At 45.7% G+C, this 11249-nt stretch overlaps 1 protein-coding gene across 1 annotated transcript; it reads left to right on the top strand.

The window, feature by feature from the left end:
• Window positions 1-7219: 7219 nt before the first annotated feature.
• Window positions 7220-8200, top strand: LOC311226510 (free fatty acid receptor 3-like; the record flags this gene model as incomplete). Its single annotated transcript, XM_084311932.1, has 1 exon — window positions 7220-8200. The coding sequence occupies one exon, from the start codon at window positions 7220-7222 to the stop codon at window positions 8198-8200; it is 981 nt and encodes a 326-aa protein (XP_084168058.1).
• Window positions 8201-11249: the final 3049 nt, after the last annotated feature.

The raw sequence follows: 11249 nt of genomic DNA, 5'->3' as shown, positions 1-11249 counted from the left end.
GAGGAAGCAGACAAAGACCAGTTCTACAACAGACTGCAGTCCATTATAGAAAAGCACCCAGAGAGAGACATCACAATCCTGATGGGAGACCTTAATGCCAAGATCGGAAGTGACAACAGGGGGTACGAAGATATAATGGGAAGACACGGATTGGGGGCCATGAATGAAAATGGGGAGAGGCTGGCGGACCTGTGCGCTATGAACAACTTGGTCATTGGCGGCAGTGTTTTTCCCCATAAGAACATCCACAAGGCCACTTGGGTATCGCCAGACCACATAACCGAGAACCAGATTGACCATGTCTGTATCAGCAAGAAATTCAGGAGGTCCATGCAGGATATAAGAGTAAAGAGAGGAGCAGATGTGGCTTCAGACCACCACCTTGTCGTAGCCAGCCTGAAGCTGAAGCTGAGAAAGAACTGGATGTCGGCACATACAACACGACACAGGTACAACACAGCTTCCTTGAGAGACGCCAGTAAGCTGGAAGAGTTCAGAGTAACACTCAGCAACAAGTTCCAAGTTTTACAGGAGCTGTTGGAAGAGGACGAGTGCACCCTGGAGAACAGTTGGAAGGAGATAAAAGAGGCAGTAACGTCTACCTGCCAGGAAGTTCTTGGCCCCAAGAAGCACCAGCACAAGGAGTGGATCTCAGGGGACAGTCTGCGAAAGATCAAAGAGAGGAGGGAGAAGAAGGCGGCAGTGAACAACAGCCGGACAAGAGCAGAGAAGGCCAAGGCACAAGAAAGGTATGCAGAAGGAAACAAGCTAGTAAAGAAGAGCATCAGAGCAGACAAGCGAAGGTATATGGATGACCTGGCAACAGAGGCAGAGCAAGCAGCAAGAGAGGGGAATATGAGAGAACTGTACAACATCACCAAGAAGCTGGCAGGAAAGTACAGCAAACCAGAACGACCTGTGAAGGACAAAGAGGGAAGACCGATAACAACGGGAGAGGAGCAACAAAAGAACAGATGGATGGAGTATTTTGAAGAACTTCTAAACCGGCCAGCACCACAGAACCCACCAGACATCGCACAGGCTGACACAGACCTACCCATAGCCTGCAACGCACCAACCAGGGAAGAAATTAGGAAGGCTATCAAGCAGCTGAGGAACGGAAAGGCTGCAGGACCAGACAACATCCCTGCGGAGGCACTGAAGTCAGATATAGAAACCACGGTGAAGATGCTCCACCCACTCTTCATGAAGATATGGGAGGAAGAAGACGTGCCAGGAGATTGGAAAGAGGGCTATCTCATCAAGATCCCAAAGAAAGGCGACCTTAGCAATTGCGCAAATTACAGAGGGATCACACTGCTATCAGTGCCAGGGAAAGTTTTTAACAGAGTAATCTTGAACAGGATGAAGGACCTCATCGATGGACAACTCCGCGAGGAGCAAGCTGGTTTCCGCAAGGACCGATCCTGCACAGACCAAATTGCAGTGCTGCGCATCATCGTGGAGCAGTCGATAGAGTGGAACTCGCCCCTGTACATAAATTTTGTGGACTATGAGAAAGCCTTTGACAGCCTAGACAGAGAGACCCTCTGGAAGCTTCTCCGACATTACGGGGTGCCGACCAAGATTGTTTCCATCATCAGGAACTCCTATGAGGGACTGACATGCAAGGTGGTCCACGGAGGGCAGCTCACAGAGGCATTCCAAATGAAGACCGGGGTCAGACAAGGTTGTCTGCTCTCGCCCTTCCTCTTCCTGCTGGCCATTGACTGGATAATGAAGACCTCCACAGCACAGAGAAGGTACGGGATTCAGTGGACACCTTGGACGCAACTTGACGACTTGGACTATGCTGACGATTTGGCACTACTGTCGCACACCCAACAACAGATGCAGGAGAAGACCAACAACGTGGCATCCACTTCCGCGCAAGTGGGACTCAACATCCACAAAGGCAAGACTAAGATCCTCAAGACCAATGCAGCAAACAACACCAACACAATCATGCTGGATGGTGAGGCTTTGGAAGAAGTTGAAGCCTTTACCTACCTTGGCAGTGTTATTGACAAGCAGGGCGGCACAGATGCTGACATTAGAGCACGAATAAGGAAAGCACGTACAGCATTCGTGCAATTACGGAACATCTGGAGCTCAAAAGAACTGACTTCCAACACCAAAGTCAGATTCTTTAACACCAACGTCAAGGCAGTCCTATTATATGGAGCAGAGACGTGGAGAACTACAGCTGCAACCATCAGGAAAGTGCAGGTCTTCATTAACAGCTGCCTGCGGAAGATCATCAACATCCGATGGCCAGACACCATCAGCAACTGCGAACTCTGGCAGAGAACAAACCAGCTGCCCGCAGAAGAAGAAATTAAGAAACGCAGATGGCGCTGGATAGGCCACACCCTGCGAAAGCCCGCAAGTACCATCACCAGACAAGCCCTAACATGGAACCCGCAGGGCAAGCGGAAAAGGGGCCGCCCGAGAAACACCTGGCGCAGAGACCTGGAGGCAGACACCAAGACCATGAAGATGACCTGGAACCAACTGGAGAGAACAGCTCAAGACAGAGATGCTTGGAGATCACTTGTTGACGGCCTATGCCCCAGAAGGGGTAGCAGGCGTAAGTAAGTAAGTAAGAGAGGAGATCCGGTACAAGAATCTAGTTCGTTGGTTGACTTTTTTTATTACATTGGATGCCATTTTGTCACAGGAAAGATTTGCCTCTAGGATGGAACCCAGGTAGGTAATTTCGTCTTTCCTTGTGACAATATTGTCACCCACTGTAACTGAGAATCCGTCGGTCTTGCTGAGTTTGTTATTTGAACCGAAGAGAATGGACTCTGTTTTGCCCATGTGTAATGATAGTTTGTTATCAGCGAGCCATATGCAGATTTTGCCTAGTTCCGTGCTGAGGGTTTTTTCAACCTGCAATTTGTTCTTGTCAGAGACCAGCAGGGCTGAGTCGTCCGCAAACAGGAACAAGTTGCAGTCACAGGCTGACGACATGTCATTTGCATAAATTAGGAAGAGTAGCGGTCCTAGTATGCTTCCTTGTGTCAAGTTGCTTCTATTAAGTAATTCGTAGATTCTGCTTATAGCTTGTTTCTGGATCAATTTACAGTTCAGGATTGAGTCTAAAAGAGAGGCAGGAGGACACAATGGGTAGCAGTCCAAGTTTGAAGTTACAAAGCTCCGGAGTTGCAAATATCTATAGAAGTGTGACTTAGGGATTTTGTATTTCTGTACCAGCTGTTCAAAGGAGGCAAAGTTGTCGTCTATATAGAGGTCAGACAGTGCAATCACTCCACTTCCAACCCAACTGTCAAAGGCCTTATCCATCATTGAGAGGATAAACATGTGGTTTCTTGTGATTGGTGCAGCAAATGATAGTTCCTTAAGGGAGAAGGATCTTCTAAATTGGTTCCATACTTTTATCGAGTGAATGACAACTGGGTTAGAGGTCAATCTAGACATGGGCTGTGTGAACGGGAGTTTAGCGCATAGCAAGGCAGACAGGGAGGTGGATTTTACCAACGCTCTCTCCAGTACTGTCCACCAGGGAGCTGTGTCCTCGCCCTTTACCCAGTATAATAATGATCTTATATTTGCTGCCCAGTAGTAGTACATAAAGTTGGGAAGCGCCATCCCACCCATTGCGCGGGGTCTCTGCAGCATAGTTCTTTTTATCCGGGGTGGTTTTTTGTTCCAGATAAAGGGAGATATCTGGTTATTTATCTTGGAGAAGAATGTCTTAGTCAGAAAGACTGGGAGACTCTGGAATACATATAAAAATGTTGGCAATACGTTCATCTTTATTGTATTGATTCTCCCACCCAAGGAGAGTGACAGGGGGTCCCAACGCTCAATATCTTTCGTCAGATTAGATAATAAAGGTTTATAATTAGCCATATATAGGTCTTTATGTTCATGCATGATCCATATCCCGAGATACTTGAACTTTTTAGGGCTGATTTTAAACGGAAATGAGCTCAGAGGTGTCCGACCCGTTACGGTTCCGACAGGCATCAGTTCGCTTTTTTGAATGTTGATTTTGTAGCCGGATATTTTGCCGAAGTCTGCAAGTGGGGACATTAACTGAGGGAGACTCGTTTGGGGTTGTGATATATACAACAACATGTCGTCCGCGTAGAGCGAGACTATATGCTCCAAACCCGCACGCATGATCCCCTTGATATCAGTGTTCTGCCTCAGGGCCAGCGCAAGGGGCTCCATTGCAATCGCAAAAAGGAGTGGAGATAAGGGACATCCCTGTCTCGTACCCCTATGGAGTTCAAAGTAGGTGGATAGATTGTTGTTGGTACGAACGGCAGCCATCGGAGATGTATATAGAATCTTAATCCATTCTATGAGCTTAGGGCCAAATCCAAACCTCTCCAGTGCGTGAAAAAGATAGCCCCACTCCACCCGGTCGAACGCTTTTTCAGCATCAAGGGAGAGGACCTGTTGAGTTAAGAGACTCTGTGTGGGGCTGTTAGTGACTGTCCAGCTGTACATATGACTGTTTACACCTGTAGTTGTTTACCTGTGTAGATCATTGTCTCCACCAGATATTGCCAGTTGTGTATATATATATCTGTCTCCACTGGAGGGCGCTCTAGGCGTAGCTACCTGGGTATTCTATCTCAGAGGTGACTATAAAAGAGATTGTTCCCACCCCTTTTTTTCTCTCCTCAACGGCTCTCAAAGAGAGTAGAGTGCTGTACAACTACTGATCATATGTGAATAAAAGAAGCCAATCCAGTTCGGGCACAATAGAGAATCCATGCCTCTTGACCACATTATTGACGCCCCAAAGCGAGTTCTGTTAACAGGTTATGGGCCCAGATAACGCCGGGGCGAAATAGTGGAGGTACTGTAGTAAGCTTAGCTGAGTTATAGGCTAGGATAGCACCGTGTGGCTAGTCGCTAGGCCGACCAGAGTAAAAAGCTAAGCATATCATTAACGAAGAGGATGGAAAACCAAAGAAGAGACAAGTGGCCGACATTCATTGGGAAAGCAGAGAACTACGAACTCTGGGAAGAGCGCATGCTATGCTGCATGCACAGAGCGGGACTGAAGGAGACAATCCTGGGAGCCCCCACCGGAGAACTAACAGCGGAACAGCGAGCCCCGGAACGAGCCGCATTCAAGTGGATTCTTGTCTTTCTTAAGGATTAAGGAGATAACTGCTTGGCGCATGGTTGGAGGAAGATAATTTGTTGAGAATGATTAATTGAATACGGATAGCAGCAGCGGGGATAGCTGGACTGAGAATTTTTTGTAAAAGTCTGTAGGGTAGCCGTCTGGCCCCGGGGACTTGCCACTTTGCATAGATCTAATTGCTGATGCAATCTCCGCGACCGTAAGGTCCTCCTCCAGATCCGCGGTTCCTTCCTGTTTGATACCCACTTTGACCCTTCGAACCTCCCTCTCAGGGCATACCTCCTTCTCAGGGTGCAGTTCCCTCTCTCAGGGCGCAGTTCTAGGCCTGGGTCCCCCACAGTTTTAAAAACCTGACAGTCTATCTTCCTGCTTGATACCCACACAGTTCGATACCTGACAGTTTAGAACCTGTAATAAAAGAGTAAAATAGTGCAATCTACAGTACAATCAGCAAAGGGTACGTTTTTAGCTTTTTAAAAAAAAAATATATTTAGAGATCCAGCTTCCCTATTGTCCATAGGTAGTGTGTTCCATAACTTTGGTGCATAGTTTGTGAAGGCTGCGTCCCCGATTCTCTTTAGGCTGTGGTTTGGAACCTTCAATAGACCAGTAGTAGATGATCGGCCGCAATATTCTAGAAGGCACATAGTTGACTAGAGAATGTGCAATGCAGCTTGGTACTGTTCCATTTAGTGCTATGTATAAGGAGGACCTTGAAATCGATTCTAAAAGTTACCAGAAGCCAGTGCATGGTAGCTAATACTGGACTGATGTGGTCTAGTAGCCTAGCTGCCGAATTCTTAATGAGTTGGTGTCGTTCTGTGGTTTTTTTTGGGAGGCCGGTGAGGAGTGCATTACAGGCATGGATCAGTTTTTCAGGGTCTTTTTGATTTATAAATGGCCGTAGCTTAGCTGATTGATTGATTGATTGAAAAGTTTATTAACAGATTGCAGAATGGGTACAGTACAGTACATCTCAATACATACAATTGTTAAGGGGATGCAGACCAGAGAAAGACTTTCGTCTTGTTTACATCAGGGTCCCCCATTTTCAATTCATCATAACATATATGACATACATGACATACAGATAGACAGTACTGCTACATCTATACATTTATGACATATCAGATTTGCAAATACAGTACTGTTTGTGATACAAAAGTGTCCAGAAAAGGAGTGTATATACATTTGGCATAGAAACTGTACATTGGAGGAGGTTGGTGGGGTGGGGTTGGGTGGGTTGGGTGAGGGCTGTACATTGGAGGGGGGGGGGGGGGGGGGGGGTTGGGTAGGGGACACACACACATTTTACACTGTACATTGGAATATTGACAAAGCCTTACTTGGTCATTTACTAGGTTAGGACATTTGTAGGGGCCAGTTTCGAATTGCAGTCTCACGTAGGTGTTTTTTGAGAGTGTTTTTGAAGGTGGGTAGTGATTCACATTCCTTTACAGCTTTAGGCAGGGCGTTCCACATTGATGTGGCATAATTGCGAAACGTGTTTAGTCCCTTGTTTGAGCCGAATCTGGGTTTTACATGATTTGTGGAGCTCCCTCTGGTGTTGTGATCGTGGTATTCACTGACCTTTGGGAAGTATTTTGACATGTACATGGGTACCTTGGTCGCGTAGTGTATCTTGTAGACCAGGCCCATTGCAAGTTGCTGTACTCTGTCGTCTACTCTAAGCCATCCTAGGTTGTCAAAGTGGGCAGGGGTGAGGTGGGTTCTAGGAGTCAGGTCAAGTAGTAGTCTGACTAGCTTGTTTTGAGATGTTTGTAATTTGTTTTTTAGTGCCTTTGAGGTGCTTTGGTACCATGAGGTGCAAGCATAGTCGTAGTACCCTTGAATGAGCTATGTTTCTAAGGTGGAAGAATGATGTTTTTGTCACCTTGTTGATGTGTGAGGTCTGAGTCTAGAGACATCTCATTATCACGGAACCTTTCTTTGCTTTAATAATGCTAATGCTTTGCTTAATAATGATAATGACAATAATAATAACAACAACAATAACACCCCTGTGAAACTTAATGTCATTCTCTTTTTCCAGTGTCTGAGAAAGTCTTGGGGTGTCTGTGACTGATGACCATGCACCTGCTGCTTTCCGTCTACATCATCACCTTCCTGATGGGGGTGCCCACCAACATCCTGGCGTTTTGCACTTTCTATCGAAGAGTGCGACGCAAGCCCCTTCCTATCGACATCCTTCTCCTCAACCTCACTATCTCCGACCTCATCTTCCTGGCATTCCTGCCATTTAAGATGAAGGAGGCCGTGGACGATATGATCTGGAGCCTTCCCGACAGCCTGTGCTTCCTCACCGGCTTCCTGTTCTACGTCACCATCTACAACAGCACCCTGCTGCTGACGGCGGTGAGCGTGGAGCGATATTTGAGCGTGGCCTTCCCCATCAGGTATTCCCTGTGTCGCAGGCCACGCTACGCCGTGGTGGCCAGCGTCTTGTTCTGGCTGGCTTCCTCTCTGAACCTCAGCATCGTATACATCGTGCCCTGTTCCCCGTGGATTAACGGTGCAGTCACCGGTGACAGTGACACCGCCAACGCCACCGCTCCCAACACATGCTACCTGCACTTCACCGAGGCCCAGCTCCAGGTCCTGCTGCCTGTCCGCTTAGAGCTCTTTGTGGTCTTCTTCTGCTTCCCCTTCCTCATCTGCTGCTTCTGCTACTTCAACTTCATCCACATCCTGTCCCGGCTGCCCAAAATCGGCCGGCGCCGGCGGTTGCGTGCCATCGGCCTGGCCCTGGTAACTCTGCTGGTGTTCGCCGTCTGCTTCGGCCCGTACAACGCATCCCACGTGGTGGGCTACATCCGTATGGACAGCGAGTGGTGGAGGAATATAGCGTTGCTCTCCAGCACCTTCAACGCCTGCCTGGACCCGATCATCTTCTACTTCTCCTCGGCTGCCATGAGGAGCATGCTCAATCACTGCTTCAAGAGCCTCAAGGCAAAGTTGCACATCTTGAGGTGTGGAGGGGCTCCCTGCTGCGCTCCGTTAGGTAATGCCAAGACTGACAAATACAGAGAGGCAGCAGCTCCTTGAAGAAATTATTATTTTATGTATGTATTTAAAGTGTACTTGTATGTATATAGCACTGATGACTCGGACGTAGACTTGGACTCAAGCATTGACTGCATTCGGACTCGGAAGGTGCAGACTCGGACTTATTAATTGATAAATATTTATTTATTTTTAAATGTTTTTGTAATAGGCCCTAATCATTTGGCACAAAGATATTGATGACTATAGTAATGGCAAAGTAAACAAACTCCCTTTGAAATGGCGACTGCTGTCAGTTATGTTTAATGTAGACCTTTTTTTTGTATTTGTATGTCAACTCTTTGACTGCCAGAGTGGAGTGGACTCAACCTTGATGACTTGGGTAATGGGGACTCGACTCTGGGTCTTCTTTGGTGACTCAAACACTGGGGACTCAAGACTCAACCTCAAGATTTAGTGACTCGACTACAACACTGCATACGTGTCACAAACCTGAAAAATCCTACAAGCTAATCAAGCACAGTGCCTGGCTGGGACCCCTGCCTCCCCCCAATGGGATTTATAGTCTTAAAACTGAGGCTTTGGTTAAAACCACAGGGTTCAGTTAAAAACCAGGGGATGGCACGGTGAGACAGGAAGGGGGCCAAAATAAATTCTCACCTCAGGTCCCTAAAAGGTAATGGTCGCCTCTGGTTGCACTAGTCCAGGGGTCAGCAACCTTTACTATCAAAAGAGCCACTTTTCCCCCCTCCCACAAAATAAAATGCTCATGGAGCCGCACAACCTATTTACCCTTAAAATGAAGATAACAGTGTATAACGTTTTATATATCCCAAAGCATACCCCACATTTAGCATAAAACGCCTGACAATTGCATACCCAAAGTAATTTGCGATTTATTATACTTTATACTTATAGCACAGTTTGTTGCATTAATGGAATTATAAAGCAACAAAAAGAAAATGTTTGACTTTGTATTGCTGTTTTTACCTGTTATAACAAAGGAAAACCTCAAACTCTTATGAAGAGGAGAAAAAAGACTCGCTGTGTAGACCTATTTTTAAATAAAACACAGAATAGACAACACTGGTGTCTGTAGACCGACTTTGAAAAAAAAACCTGAACCATTCAGGTATATTTGAGTCCTTCCCTTATTTGTGGAACATTTATCAAATAAAAAGTAGTCCACTTTGAAAAAAGACTACCATGTGTAGACCTACTTTGAAATAAAACCCTGAACTATGCAGCTCTATTTGAGTCCTTCCCTTATTTGTGGAAAATCTATCAAATAAAAAGTAAATTTTTCGTTGTTCGCAAATTTCACACCACATATCAGGCATACAGGTAAGCCTGCATCGTTAGTCGTGAAAGCAAATGAATCTGTCCACGCTGAATTAAACCCTCTATTTTCCTCACACTTTCCTTTTTTTGGATTTATCCATGGTTAGATTACTGGGCGGTCGAAAAACTCAAGATTAGCCACTTGCAGACGGTAGGGAGAGGCGCGGGGTGTGACGTACTGTATATTTTAGTTGATGAAATATTTTTTCATTTCAGTGTCACAGTACGACATCGATCTATAAAAAATTCTAAAAAAAAAAATTGGGCAGGGAGCCGCAGCTGATTGGCTAAAGAGCTGCATGCGGCTCCGGAGCCGCAGGTTGCCGACCCCTGCACTAGTCCGAGCATGAAATTCAGTCAATACGATTTGCTACGAATCCTTTAGGATTTCAAGCCCATAGGGTTAAGAAACTGCTAAACTGAGTTAAATGTTTTTAAAAGAAAATATTGATAGTTTAGAAAAAGATCCTACAGCCTCACCGTGATAATGAGCTCCCTCTGCCAGCTGCGGTCCACACGCGCATGCAAACGGATAGCCTCTCTTTAGTGTCCAAGGCACACTGAACTGGGTATGTTTTGTTCAACAGGGAACTTGGTTATTCGTTTATTCTAGGCTTGTATAATTCACAAAACATAATTGCATTCGGAGGTCAAAGTGATTGCTGAGTAAACACACCACTTAATATGGCATAGACCTCTCACAGGTGACATTTCCAGCTGCTTTCTCTCCTGCAGCTATAAGAAAATGAATGGACTATAGTCGCTCCTATCTTCGTCTGTGGTCCTGTGAATGAGGCCTTCTAATATACATTTCTCTCTTCAACATCCGGTCATTTCGATATTCCATTTCTGTATTGTACTTAGGGTGACCAGGTGCGAAAAGTCCAAAAGCAGGACAACAGTACAATTTTGGCAGGACAGATGTCAAAAAAAATATTTTTTTAGTGTTGCCAACGCAAAAGATAAAATATCTTTGATATAATGAGTATCAGGCTTATCAAACACATATCGCGTCAGCAGTTTCCCACTAGTCGACGTACAGAGCTTGCTTGAATAACATTGCGGTTACAGTGTAGTCATTTAGCAGACGCTATTATACCAATGCGATTTAGATCAGTGCGATAGCCTGTGTGTGAGGGGGGGGGGGGTTGCATAATGCGAGTCTCTCTCGGAATGCAGTGGTCGCGTAATGAGTCTATCTCTCTCGGAACGCAGTGCAGATCTGCAATATGAGGTAGTGTCACGAGCAATGTGTGTGGACAAGAGGAGGGTTGCTAGGGTAACGTTTACTGTAGGGAGGGCTTTTAGACCAATGTTTTTTTTTGCTTCGAAAAGCTGGACATCATCTCAATATGCTGGACGCGGGACATTGGGTCAAATGGCTGTGCAGTACAACCAAAAGCGGGACACCTGGTCACCCTAATTGTACTGTTTAAAGAATTGAAATTAAAAAAATTAAATAAAATTAAAGATCCGGCCATTTAGTTTGTAATTGTAATTTGGACATAAAATAAAAATCCTTTTGATGAGACGGAATTTTCCCATTAAAACCCAACATGCAACATCAAGGACAACATGACTGGTGAACGGGAAAGGAAAAGACTTAATATGCAGGGGGGAAAAGGCACAGCAGCTGGTCAAGATTACAAAAGGTCTATTAGACGCCAAACGGTTTGCACTGAAGAGGTCTTCTCGAATACACCCTTCCTAACTACAAACTGTAGCCATCTTTAATAATGAAGCATAGCTG

Source organism: Notolepis coatsorum (genome assembly GCF_963971535.1).
Source record: "Notolepis coatsorum genome assembly, chromosome: 4".
In the NCBI taxonomy this organism is placed as follows: Eukaryota; Metazoa; Chordata; class Actinopteri; order Aulopiformes; family Paralepididae; genus Notolepis; species Notolepis coatsorum.
This window is presented reverse-complemented; position numbering and strand designations above follow the sequence as displayed.